The sequence below is a fragment of the Watersipora subatra genome, chromosome 11, assembly GCF_963576615.1.
Source record: "Watersipora subatra chromosome 11, tzWatSuba1.1, whole genome shotgun sequence".
Taxonomy (NCBI): domain Eukaryota; kingdom Metazoa; phylum Bryozoa; class Gymnolaemata; order Cheilostomatida; family Watersiporidae; genus Watersipora; species Watersipora subatra.
In genome coordinates, this window is record NC_088718.1 from 38,161,957 (window position 1) to 38,177,034 (window position 15,078).

Below are 15,078 nucleotides of genomic sequence, written 5' to 3' on the forward strand. Positions count from 1 at the left end.
TTCACTACGCTTTTAAGTTTCCTATTGCCTAGATATTTTCATGGTTTCTTCTTGTTTATGAGTTTTGTATCATTTTCATAACTTAGTAAATTATCATTTTGTTGTTTACTCTCAATTCCGTACTAGAAGTTGACTGGCAGAAGTTGGTAGACTAGTTGGCCCCTTTAAAACAATAATTCGTTACATTTGGTGGTTTGAGTGAGGGAAAGCCATAGAATTGTTTTAATATGTTCTTCATGTATGATACAGATTTGCTATTTGTGCATGATTCAATCTATTTTGACCTTTTGCAGGCTTGATCTTCTGTGAATCATAAATTGTTTGGCTTTACTCACAATTTTACTGGCGAGTTTTTGTTCTATTCCATTAAAGCCATTTTGGAACCTTTAGTGTGGCTTTGTTACTGTACAACGGAAATGCCATTGTATCTCTTCGCTGTGTTGTTAGCAGAAAATTAATATTATTTGGACGATTTAGCAGTCTAGCATGCTAAGAAAGGTACCAACGGTGATCGACCAATGCGCTTTTACTAAGATTTACTGTAGAACCTCTATTTGAATGCCATGCCGCTTTATTTTTCCGCCCTCTCCCTATAGTGGCAGTCTAATAGAGGTGGCATTCAATTAGAGGTTTTATGGTATTTTTTTGTGTTTATGTGTAAATTTTTATTGGCTATAGTCAATCATCAACTAAAATGCTGTTTTTGGTTACATACCAACGATGAAAGAAAAAAAGGTAGAAATCAGGAATTATTGAGTGAATTGAACAGATTTGTTTCAGAAGTTAGTAATCTAATAGTATTGCAGAGGAGTCAGAGTAGTGAAAAGAAAGGTTTAAAAGCTTGGATTAAAAATTGAAACCATGAAATGAAACATCATAAATCCTTTAAATTTTCTCCTCTAAAAGTTGAAGATTGTTTTCACTGGATTCAATCAGAACATTGACCTTGAACTAGACTGAGGCTGAAACAATCTTTGACTGCCAGGATGTTTCAAGACTAAAATTGACAAAACTTGATTGCGGATCAGGCGAAAGTGCAATTATAACTTCTATAGTTTTAAAGAGGCTGACAGAATAGAGACTTTGAATAGGGATTTTGAACGCATCATCAGCTATAATAAAGGTAGCGTCGAGTGACGTCATTTTGGCATGCGTTTTATATCTGGTCATTTTAACAGCGATCAGGTTTTGTCAATTTAAATCTTGCAACATTCTGGCAGTCAGATCACCTCAAACATCAAAATCAATCGCAAATGATAGAAAAATACTTATAATTTTAGATAAAATTTACTAGTCTTGTGCAAGTTCATTATTCAGGCGATACACATGTATTGACAAAACTTTGAAGATAAAAATACACTCTGAATGAGCAAGCATCGCGTAAACCTAAAACTATGCCTCAGAATTTATTGAATTGAATCAGACTTGAATTGACTGCTAAAAACATCGTTATAAAGTCTTGTCATTTCAGAAATACCTACTATATAGTTGTCAACTAGGGGTCTACTGTTTTCTGCGCCGTGCTGAAGCAGCACCCCACAATCCTCAGATTCATCTTTTTGATTGATTTATTATTTTTCTTCTAAAAATTAGTAACAGTTAAATTTCATGTCAAGGCATGTCATCCCTGTCAATGTCACCTCTTGCTGCAGGTTTCCGAATGACAGACGAGCTTGTATTATGATAGCATTGCAGAGGTGTAGGCTATAGAGTTATTGGTGGATTTTATCTAGATTGCCCTTGAGGTTATCTTTTGTCTGGCCTATTTGAGATAATGGAAAATGAGCCCATGTCATTATATGTAATCTATGACTTTTGTCAGCATTTTTTAAAAATAAAAATGTTTGTTGGCATCGATTCTAATCTTTAAATAAAATTTGCTTTGCCTTGTGGTGACACAAAGAAGCAATGCAGTTAAAATATATTATCATTTCTTTCCTCCTTGCCAGAAAGCGCAGTCCGTTGTTTGTCTCAACTTTTGTTTGTCTCAACTTACGCCCCAGTAGCTGGGCCTGTTCACCATTCTTGGCAACCCGGATGTTTTTGTAGGTCATGACATTATTTATAGCTTGTGGCCTGAATGGCAAGCTATAAACAAGGGTTACATAACATCTTAATCCTCTTTGGATGGGATCAATTGCTCTACAATGTCACCAATTGCTTGTTTTGGCAATAAACTGTCATAAACAATTAGCTCGTTGGTAGGAGCTCAGTCTCGCTGATCAGTCTTAACTGTTGCTATCATTTACCTATTTTACGGCTTTGAGAGCAACCCTAGATGTTGTATGCTGGCCGAGGTCAAAATTTATACTAACTGTAGTGTGACAGCAGCTTTATCTAAACATAAAACCTAATTACATATCCTGCAATGTTCATGCATGGCATGGCTGTTGGGTAACAAGAGTTTTAGGCTTTATTGCAAGCATAAAACTCAGCATGTCAACAAGTAAGCATTTTAACTGTCAGCATGACCTGGCTATGCAAACACTAATTTTCTCTTACATTCTTATTGGTCACAATCACTTGACCTATAAAACCAACTTTCCACGCTGGGAAAAAGTAGAATGAGAAATTTAACTTTGGAGGGTTTGCAAGCAAAGTCAGATGCAATTCATTTGATTAGTCAGCAAGTTCCTGATCGACCAATACTAAAGTGTTTATTTTAACTATTTACCCATGCAGGTTTAGACAGAAGTCCATTCCTCTTCATCAACTACTACTAGTGCTTCAACCACTATTACTACTACTAGTACTACCAGTAGTACTAGTACTGCAAGTAGTACTATTACTGCAAGTAGTACTAGTACTGCAAGTAGTACTAGTACTGCAAGTAGTACTAGTACTGCAAGTAGTACTAGTACTGCAATTAGTACTAGTACTACTGGTAGTAGTACTAGTAGTAGTACTACTAGTAGTTCTACTAGTAGTAGTACTAGTAGTAGTACTAGTAGTAGTACTAATAGTACTACTAGTAGTACTAGTAGTACTTGTGGGCCTACTACTGGCAGTACTAATACTGAGTAGTACTGCTAGTGCTAGTACTACTCAGTATTATTTCCAAAGCGTGCTATTCACTTTTTAGTGGCTAGTTGTGATTCACGTCAAACGCAGTTGTTTTTCCCGATTCTCTAAGTTAACAATCCAATAAATATGTAAGTCGGGTAATATATGGGAGTCAATATAATAATATACATGTATATAATATATATACTAATAGAAAAGGATTAAAAAGTGGTTCAATGAATAACACTATGACAGATGTCAAAGAAAAACAACAGCATTCATTTTTCATTATTATCACAATTGCATTGATTTGTGTAAAGTCTTACAAAGAGAAAGGCGCTAGTATTTTTTGAGTGGGTTCTGTAACAGAGCGGGTAGCGCTAGACAATGCAGATCCATACAAGTTGTCTATTTTCCCTTCATAATAAGGTGACATCATTATTTTTGCAATGGTTGTTCGCAACCAAAGAATTCCTCTTGCATTGCAGAAAAAAGCTCTAGCCAATCCGACTTATCTCCGGTGACTGGCTGGTCATCTAATGCCTTCAGGAATGTGGTTATGATGTAACACCACCGATTGAAGCCAGAGTTAGGTCTAAAGGACCAAGGACTTTGTAAAACAGACTAGGCGTAAAACTAATAGAGTTCCTCACATTTTTCTCTCAGTTTACATTAACCTTCACCTTAGTACTCACGCAGCTGCCCGCAGTCGTTTGTATAGCCTGAGAGAATGTTTGCTTACAGAGCCTTGAGCAGATGGCCTTCATAGGCCTTTCTAAGGACCTTAACGGCACCAGCTCACCGCCTGGTCTCTCTCTTACCACCAACAATAATTGGAAAAAGCAAGTCCCTCCCTCTAGACGAACGACTACTGCAGAAGCAGAAGATAGCTGTGAAGTTGTTTTCCAGAGGTTTCAGCGAATGAGGTGAGTGCATAGTCTGATATGTAATGCTTTGACACAACACAATGTGATGAAACATGCTCACTTGTCCAAATGAAAACTCACGGCGCCAGATGGGACCATCGTCCCATCTGTGACTGTTACAACAAAACAGCAAGTTGCACTACACCGTTGCGACATGCGACTTTTACAGTCAAATCTACAGAAATAGTTTTGATGCAAGAAAGCATGTTATGCACTTATTAATGACAGTGATAGGGTGCAGTTAGCTTTCGGTTTTACAAGCAGAAATTGTTTGAACAATCTATAGTAATGATGACTTAAAGGGACGATGACATTAGAATATACAAGCCGTACACAATAAGAATGTTTTATCGTAATTTATGTTACAACCGATTTGAAATTGGCTTTCCTTGGTCTACTTTTTAGGAGGGATGGCGCAATCAAATGTTGTTATCGACTCAATTTTTTGCCTACTATCGCAATGTTTCGTGAAGACATGTGTAACGAGAAACTGAAAATAAAACTATGCTGTTACATGCAACAGAGTTTTACATGGCACACAGTTTTAGCATTTACATATAAGGAAAGACTAGAGCAGTTTCAATGTAGCGCATCAAGTTTCATGCGAATCATGAATGTTTTTATCATGTTTTAATTTAAGTTGTAATTTTCAAGTGTGCCGTTGCACTCATACTTCTGGTTTCGGTAAATCTGTAAAAAGTAAAGCTTTTTACGCATTTTTCATGTTTTTCTTAAATGCTTAAATCTGGAGTAGGAATTGTGTCCATATTCTCTCTCCGTTCAGTCATACAAAGTATCAGACAAAGAAAGTCTGATTTCTCATTTTTACGTTTGTACCAGCTCGAGATGAACCAGTATTGTCTATCAAAACTTTGAATACAACGAGCTTTTGCTGCAGCAGTAACCTTTTTTCATACACACACTTCCATGTACTTGTCGTTTATTTTTTCTATTAACTTATTCGAACTGAGCAAAAACGCTTTTTTCATGATGAGAAGTTTAAAAGTTAGAATGGTATGTTTGTATATGTTAAATAAAAATAGGTTTTCTGCACAAAGACTTCTTTATTACCTGGGCATTAAGTTAGTATAGCATAACTCTGAATAAAAAAAATTTGATGAATGAAAATATTAAAAACAACTACTAAAAATCACACAATTTATTTGCAGGATTTATCATAAAATTAATTTTGTAAATGTTAAGAACGAAAGAACGCACTCGTGTCTGATGTGTTTAAAGTTACAAGGCTGACGCTAGTACTAAAATTTGATTGCAAACAAAATATTTTCAAAAATATACCTTACAAAAACCATAACAAGGATAACAGTTAGTCAATCATATCCAACACAGTGGACGAACCCTCCTATAACGTAAATCATCCGTTCCAGGAACGTTTACGTTTTAGAGAATTTAAGTTGTAAGAACAGTAAAATACAAGTAAATTGCTTAATCTGTTCCAAGATCTTTCCAAACTCACCCCTTTGACCTTACAAAAAAGTATAACTTGACTAACTTTTTAATTTGTGAGCTGTACCGTAACTGCAGTATTATTAATCTGCATCAACAATTTTCCTCCTTTTTCTAATCAATTTCACTGGTTTTATAGACCATGATTGCCGTAATGTTACAACAAGTTGATAAGAAGAGCAAAGGCTTAGTTTATCAAACCAATCGATGTCTATTTACATTGATTTGTTTATTTTCTCTCGACAGCCAAGTCTATTCTGCAAAGTAAAACTAATATCAAATATTTTATCTGTCTACAATAAAGCAAAACAAAATTCAATTTTTTTTTCTACAAAAAGACTGGTGTCTACCTGTTTGTTGTTTATATGTAACCAGGGGTCAAGGTTAAGATAAAAGATAACTATCAACAATGCTGTAACACCTGAACCAATCGATCGCCTTTAAGTATTTGTTAGAAATTGTGCGGCTACCTATTCTTTGTTCTGTCGACACATCTGACGATCTACCACGACGAACTAGAATGTTATGGAAGTCGCATGTGTAATAGATATAACGCTATATGTATGTCATGTTTTCCCAAAAGAATTGGCAAAATATGCCACCATTCAAATCAAATTTGAGAACTCACCTGATTTGTCACTTTATATTATTTGGAATTATTTACGAAGTACGAAGCAAAAACTTTACATTAATTCTTTACATTATCTGGAAGTTAAGTTATAGTAGATATAAGTTGATAGAGGTCTATCAACTTATATCTACTATCAAACCATCTACGGTAAATGGTTTGACATTTGCATTCATAAAACCTTTCTCTATTAAGAGAACGGACATTAAGTGAAACATTGTTATAATAGTTAGCTATAATGTTTTAGCAATAATTGTTAGATGTTGTATGCAATTTGTACTTATCACATAAGTTGAAATGGGTTGGAAACCTGTGATTGACATGGAAAAAATGAGGACACAAATGATCAAAGATCGTGAAGCCTATAATCGCCATAAATCTATTAGGTCCAATATTGAAAAACAAAGGCAGTTGCCTCAGGAAGTACTTTATTACTTGGTTGAACAGCAAACGATGTGAATAATTGTTAAACTGCACTTGAAGCAAGGACAGAGAGAATTAAACTAAAAAATTGATGTGTTTCAAAATTTCAGTTTTGCTTTCCTTTGAAGGGTTGCTATGCTTGCTAGATATTGTTTCAGAGTTGAATTTCTGACCGTTTTATAGGCTTCTCTGTCAAATTATGACAGTCTTACCTGGAAAAACCTTTTCAACAACATTGAATGTTATAGAGGTCAAAGTTATCCCTGGATACTTATGATACTAGCCCTCAAATCCGACGGAGTGTTTTGAACATTCCACAAATAGAAATCTGTTCAAATATTTGCATAGTAGCTGATCCGCGTAGACTAACGTCTGCATGCGTAGCATTTTCCACATTCGCGTAATTTCTTTTGCTTCGTTGCGCAACTTTATCGCAATGGCATGATTTCATAACAAAATACTACGTGCATAGGTAAACCAGGAAGGAGCTGGGAATCAGTTCACATGACCGAGACAAAACTTGATGAATTCAAACAGTTATAAAGAGGATGCCATGTATAAACATCAAATATGTTTCATATTCCCATCTGTGTTTTTATAGGGGAAGTTTTTTTTTAAAGCAAAAAGTATACTTTCATTCTCGTGTTTTTAAAGCCCTCGTACCCTCTTTCCACGCCCCCTCCTTTGTCCCCTCTTCTCTTTTTTTCAATCCACCTCCTTATCTAAACCTTTCTCCAACTCTTCCACCCTCGTTCCTCGCGTTGACACAATTGAACAATTGGAATATGATTTTCATATAACTTTTTGATTGTTACAGCAGCTATATAACTACTAGCGACAGTTTTAGCCTGGTACTAAAACGGCCATTTACTGAAAAAATTTGTTGTTTCATTGAAGCGACCTGCAGAGTCTAGCCTGTAGTTGCTGCCAAGCACCTCATTGGTTGGTTGAAAAATAGGTCGCAGCTCTGTTATTGGTTATCATCATTAAACGCCTGCTCATTATGCAAGTTTTAGCGACTGATAGATAAAAAGTTCGGTAAAATATACTGAAAGCTAGCGAAGATCAGTACATATTTAAATATCAGTCGTGATGAGCAAATATCACTCACGTCTGATTGTTCTAGAATTTGTACTTAAATAATGAATGAATGAAAATAAAAAAACATTAACAATAAAAAATAATGTCTCAAAGCAAAAATAATTTCAGACAATCATCTTTACTAATGATAAATATCGAAAATTAAAACTATCACAACGAAAATTTTCAGAATTTTAGAAACTGAGCCACCAACCTTAGTATAGGTCAGGCATTGTCACCGTAGTTATAGCTTGAACATTCTTAAATACATAGAATGGGGCTTACTGAAAAGAAGTTAAAATAATGAAGCGTCACGCACCAACAGACAAACGTTGCGGTTTTATATCTTAGCGAGATGAATATTTTAAAATTTCTGCTAATACTGGTATTCTTCAATAGCTGATTCGATCGTGTAGCGTTACATCTATAAGTGATGGCATTTCATAGGTACATGTATATCAGTCTGACTGGAGCACTAAAAAGTCACATTGTTGGAATTCTGGGGACAAAGTCATATACTGGAACAGATGTAATTGACCTCTTGGTCATTCCAATAATTCTTTCTTAATGGTAGATCAAAGGTGATCACTCATCACTATCAAGTGCGCAGCTGTAATTTCTGTTAAACAAATCTTTGCTTTACACAGCTAAAGGATTCTTTTTGCGTATCATAATACATAAACACTAATGCACATGCTGCTAGCTAGATATTATCAGGCACTTTAGCTCACAAGCTGTGTTGTATAGCAGTATGTATACTAGTATATGTATACTAGTATACGTATACTAGTATATGTATAGGCCTACTAGTATACATATACTAGTATATGTATACTAGTATATGTATACAGTGCACCCTCGAGATACGATGTTAATTCGTTTCAGAGTTGGCATCGTATGGTGAAAAAATCGTATGTAGGGGTATAGAGACCATTGTAATTATACAATGCAAACACCCCCTGGTAAAAATCGTCAATTTTTTTTTATAAAAATGTGTACATATTGACAATTAGCAACAAAATTGTATGTTAACTTTAGTAATTATAGTTACCTACAGTAACTGTATTGTATTTAGGGTATTTTAATGGTTATGATCTGCAATAAAACGCAAAATTATGTTTGTACCAAATGCAGTACATCCGGTAAGGAGTTCTTGCCTTCAAAAGGTACCCATAACATAAACTTTGAATTCACTTCAAGTAAGTTTAGCATGCTAAACCTACACTTAAAACTAATTTTTAGTATGTATTTTGAACTATTTTACTGAATTTCAACTTTTTATAACGAAATTTTATCCTTCAGCAGTTCCTATCTTCACTTTCACTATAAACTTTAGCCATCTGGTTGAAACCTTTTTCAACCTAAATCATAAGGCCGAGCGATGCAGTTATAGAAAGCGGCCTCTCGCACACTTGACCATTTAATGGCTACCGAAAAGAAAAATAAAATTGTATTTTCTATACAGGATGTACATACCTTTGGAGTAACGTGGCTTTGGCTGGTACATGTAGTGAGTAAAGCAGAGAGGAGGCAAAAACGTATCATTGCTAATTATGGTGCTGTACACTTGAAAATAAATTTAAAACGTTACTAATTGGAATTTTTTAGCAGTCTAAAAGAAGTTATCCATTCCTGTCCAATTTTTCTACTTTTTCCACGAAAAAATTGATGGTGCAATGCAGAAAATTGCTAGCTAGCGCTTGTAAAAGGATCCAGAGAATGTGGTACAGTAGTTTGTCTTGTATGACATGTGCACAAGAATCAATGTAACCATACATACAAAGTTTGTACGTATTTATACCCTAGGGGGGAGGGGGGACAGGGCTTTAGCAAGTTTCAGAAAGTAGTGTGGATGCATCAACTATCTTGAGTAGCTAGTTATATGAGTTACATACATACATGATCGATGAATTGTATTCACGTAGAAGATAACAAGCCCATATGCAAAGACATGGTTAAACAAGAAAATAAAACATAAAATCAAAAGGAAACAAATAAAATGAATAAAATATGAAAAACATGCCGCACAAGAGATAAATAATATATATTATACATGCATTGTTTTAATGTACCAGTCCACATCAGTAAATTAAACGCTTGAAATATTTCTGCGAATGTGGGGTTTTCTGTATCTTTTACATCCTCGCCTTCACTAAATGGTTGCTCCTATTCAATGCTGATCGCGTGCATGACCTAGCTCATTCAAATCTTCAGTCGGAAGCTCTTTCTTGTGCTTGCTTTAATGGAGTTCTTGTTTTAATAATAATTGCAAATGCTGATTGGTTGCGATCGTATTCCTTGACAATGTTAATAATACGGGTCCCTTCTTATTTACGGCATCCAACTTTGTTGACATAGAAATCATTTTTCCTTCGTTTTGTAACGTTTGTATCGGTCTCAGATTCTATATATAATGAATTAAATGTAGATACTTGTAGTTATATACGTATGCTGACTTAAAAGTTTATAGTAAAAGCTATAATAACGCTACAAATGAATATTTGCTCTCGCTTGTGTATTTAACACGAAATTTTCCACGCGGACATGAGAGAAGTCGATCATCGTGTCTCTTCTAAACGTTCTAAGAATGTTTTCGGCAAACTATATTTCGGTGTCTTTTTTATTTCGACGTGTGTTATGAGCACACCGACGGCCAAATTTTAACTCGAGCAAAACTTTTCTCAAATTCGTATGGTGAAATAAAATTTGTATAGCGAGGTGAAGATATCACAATGTTTGACTTCGTAAGGTGAAAAAATCGTATATCAGGGTAATCGTATCTCGAGGGTGCACTGTACTAGTATACGTATACTAGTATACGTATACTAGTATACATATACTAGTACTAGCTGTGCCACCCGGCGTTGCCTGTGTAATAGAAGAGTCTTTGGACAGAAAATTGATTTGTATTTAACATATAACAATATTTGCCATTATAACTTTCAAAGTACATAATTTATCATGAGAGAAGTGTGTCGTGTAGTTGAAATAAATTAAGAGAAAAATAAAAACAACTGCAAAGGTTTTAAAACTTTGTCAAACAACTGTACCTTTCAAGCTAGTAGCCTGGCATATTGCCAATGGAAAACTCCCGCTAAGCTAGTTAATAAGGTTAGGCTTCCAATGATGGTAAGCCATGACTTTGAGTCTGTATTGTTGTCCAGCTCAGCTGTTCTAATAATAGCTATAGTCGGATTTCCAACAGACGGAATTCCAACACACGGACTTTGAGAAATATATATATAGATATGTATACTAGTAGTCTAGTATGCATATACTAGTATATGTATACTAGTATACATATACTAGTATATGTATACTAGTATACGTATACTAGTATACGTATACTAGTATACGTATACTAGTATACGTATACTAGTATACATATACTAGTATATGTATAATAGTATATGTATACTAGTATATGTATAATAGTATATGTATAATAGTATATGTATACTAGTATATTTATACTAGTATACATATACTAGTATATGCATAATAGTATATGTATACTAGTATATTTATACTAGTATGCTTGGAAGCCTTCTGCGCTGTGAGAGATTGTAATGAGTAATAAGTATGTGCATAATTAACACATGTAGTGGCAAGGACTGTGAATCAGAGTACCAGAGTTCATTTCCTGTGTGAGGTAATTATTTTCCTTACACTTTTGGCATGACTTTGGACAGGCGGATGGACACTGCTCATATTATAGTAAAGAATATAGACAGTATAATAGTATGTACAATAATATATATAATATATATAACAATATGTATAATAATATATATAATAGATTGTATAATAATATGTATTGTAATAAATATAATAGATTGTGTAAGAATATGGATAATAATATATAGTATATTCTATAGTAATGTGTACAAAAATGTATGTAATATATATAGTAATATGCAAAAGATATATAATAATATTTATAATAGTGTATGTAAAAATATATATGATAATATGTATAATAATATAAAGATGTATAATAATATGAAATGTTTATAAAAAATACTTCAATGTGTAACACTTTGACCAATACGCAACTTGTACAGGTGTCAAAGAAACCAACAGCATTCAGCATCATTTTGTTGCTGATGTATCAGGTGAACCTATTCTGAGAAAATATATTTTGGAATTTCCACGTTTGGTTGGCTCCAGCTGAAATATGACCATCAGTGGAATTCTTGTGAGATTGATTCTCTTGATAAGTAAAGGATAATGCCATTATTGACTCCGTACGTAACGGGAGTCGGCTGTTAGTTTTATTGACTGGAACTATCAGAGGTGAAACCTCACGATAGCTTCCTTTTGTGAAACCATTAACGGAATTTAACGCGTGAACACTGAATTTCCAGTAGACGTGTCACATGATTTCTGCATATTGATGATCTACAGACACACACTACGATTCCATGACACGGATTATGCGGATTCGGGGTTGTGTGTGTGCTGAGTTTCTGCGCGAGAAGAAGAGAAGTGTTTTAGTTGACATTCATATATCGGGAATTAACACAAGTGCTTTGTTAAAAAGATAGGGGTTTCTATGCCAGAGGTCATAGCGGCGCATTCAAAACTGCTCAAATCAAAATAAGAACAACGAAGTGTGGAAAATGTCTAAAATGGAATAGCTTGGGCGGCCTTTTCTTGTGCATCAGTCGCAAGTGTCGTCTGCATCTTTCGGAAGCATGAAACATTCGGTAAAAACTGGCTAGTAACGAAACTAGTTTGACTCGCAGGTTTTTACCGTTTCTATCTCACGCATGACGCAAAGGTGCAGATTAACTGCCTCATGGAAACAATTGCATGTCAAATGATACTAAGCTAGCCAGTAAACTGTAGATACTAACTAGGCTTTTCCGTTTGCTGTTGACACACATTTAACATGTTCATGAAAACAGCTTTTGAATTACCTTTAAAAAGTAAAAAATTCACATATCTGAAGCCACGAATAGTTTCTCACACGTATGTTGTTGACACCATCAGTTTGTATGTCTGAATTCAGATATGCTTTATGATAAATCTATTGAAAGTTTAACGGATAGCGCTTCGCTCTATACCTTGGACAGCTCTCAAAGAACTGCGGAAGTCAAAGTACCTCGACACAAATTGATTATCATTGCCGCACACACGTGCGCGCTATTAATCATATTTATGGCTGAAGTTAAATGCTAGTAAGCAATAACTCTATAATGTCGGGTATGTTTCTTCGTAGCTATAAAACCGGCCAGCTTCCAGCAATAAAACTTTTAAATATGATAGCTTCATGAGGATGTTTTCATGCTTCTACAGTCATCTTGTTGCGATCAGCTATTCCCAGTTTTTTTGACATGACGTCTCAAGGTTGTTGTGAATCCTCAAAAGGTTACATAAAGACAGCAGTCTGTTGTCATCGAGGGTTGTGTTCTGGTTGCTGCCAAAGCATTCCTGAACAGGCCATACTACTGCCACAAGTTGGTGTTACTGCCTGGTCATATGGTCTTCTCTGTGTTGCCTTGGAAGTTGTCTTCTATTACTGTTTGTAATGGCCAGTGCTACTATTGCATTTGTATCTTCTGCAAGAATTGTTAGTTTATCGACGAAGTACATTTTTGTATAGTCGTAGGAGATCTCATGTAACCTAAATCGTTTAAACTCCCTATCTATTTATACGAAATATATGTTTTGTTTTTTGTTACCGACGTTCACCGCAAGCATGATCTTTTCAGGCTCAATGCTATTTCCAAAAAAGGGATGACTTCTAAACATGAAAAACTTTTTGTTAGGTCAGAGCAGACAGTCTTCGCAAGCACACAATACAAAATACAGCATCTAACTTTCAAGCTTAGCTCAACTTTGAGAAACCAGAAAACTTTCTTGGAGAAGTCTTTCAGTGGCATATAGACGAAGATTAGTAAGCCAGCATAATTAGAGCCGGCGCTATCAGTGGGTTCGGACTTCCTATAACAGAGCTGTTGACTCTTTACACTAACTTGTCTATCAGCTGTTCAGCTACAGCTCTGAATGAGTAGTGAATAATAAATTGGACATCTCAAGAACAAACAAGCACCAAGATGTGCAATGCAATAGTTTTTGTATTGAGTGGAAGTAGATGGGTGACACGTAGGAAAAGGCTTCAGAGATGTGAGCCTTTTGAAAGGTAGATATAATTAAACATCCCCCACTGGCTCAATTCCCTCAGTTTACCAAAATTAATTGCATTGGCTATAGCTGAGCACAATACTTGTCATTTGTTAACAGTGTCAAGCACCGTTGTACTGCTAGCGTTTCGAGTATGGTAAATCCAGCGAGGGCATGACAGTATATCTTTGTGTAGTTGTATTCAGGTTACTTGGGGCGAGGATGCTGCTACTTTTGCGGAGATAAGATCTGTCTTGCACAACAAGTCATATGTGGAAGAAAACATGAACTGCTGCATTTGTTGGTCATGTTTTAGGGCTAGTTCCAGACAATGGCTTACTAGCGAAACATATTTATAGTTAGAACTATTTGCATACGCACAAACCTGTGTGTTCTTGTGAGGTGTTGCCAAGCACCATGGCATACCGCTGGTGGTTTTAATCGGGTGGATTATAGTTTTGTGACCAGAGATGAACCCTTTCATCTCTGGAAAACCCAAGTAGTCGGTCGAGGCGCATTGCCTTGCGTACGAAGAATAGATTTTGAAAAACCAAGAAAATCATATCTACGTTAACTTTTGTTTTTAAAAATTTAACCTAATTACCAGCCGAAAAAAACCATATTTCTTTTTTTTTTTCAATAATTCCTCTACTTCTGCAATTGATTAGTTGAGAGCCCAGAGCTTCCCAGACGGTCCTGGAAATAAATTTTTAGACTATCGGTTCAGATTAATGCAAACAATTTTCATTTACATAGTCTTTTTATATGATAAAAAACCTAAAACAAAGTCAGGCGGGCATTTTTCATATATAATGGTTATAAATGTATTTGTCTCCTTTCTTATGCCTAATTTTTGCTAAAGACACACGGGTGGTTAACGATACCAACTTCTCAATGTCATTGTTGGGGTCGAGAACTTCATTTTCTTGCAAGCCCTTTCTGACGAAACCATCCACAGCAATTTGTTTCATGCCAACAACCTGCATACCTAATAGGATTTGTACTGAGCTTTCATTTTAATGAGAGAAGCAAACTCCAAATCTTATGTTTAATTATGCTTAAAATGTGTGGGTTTTTGCAATAACTCAAAATTTTAAAGGCCAGCCAAATTGGAGTGACATCAAAAGTTGTTTTACCATGGCCAAAGGATAAACACTCACGCCCTCTTCACCCTTTTATGATTTGCCATTCGCACTGTAATAGTTAGTTTTAATGGCATATTTAACAGGAATATAGTGTTCTGTAAACTTGTGTTTTTATCATTTATGTAACTAAAGACTAATAACTACAAAATCAAACCCTATCTGTTATTGATGACTTGCATCACAAGTGTGTTAACGTAACAAGAATGTTTAAGATAATATAATAGGCGCGTTATGTAGTCAGGATAATATACGGTAGTAGACAATACATGTATGTAGT

General features: G+C 35.2%; 1 protein-coding gene across 1 annotated transcript in view; it reads left to right on the forward strand.

The window, feature by feature from the left end:
• The window catches only part of LOC137408324 (high affinity cGMP-specific 3',5'-cyclic phosphodiesterase 9A-like), a 59,915-nt gene that overhangs the window by 32,023 nt on the left and 12,814 nt on the right, over positions 1-15,078 (forward strand). Inside the window, exon 6 of the mRNA XM_068094815.1 lies at positions 3,748-3,929. Coding sequence (XP_067950916.1) covers positions 3,748-3,929 — 182 coding nt within the window. The remainder of the gene's footprint in view (positions 1-3,747; positions 3,930-15,078) is intronic.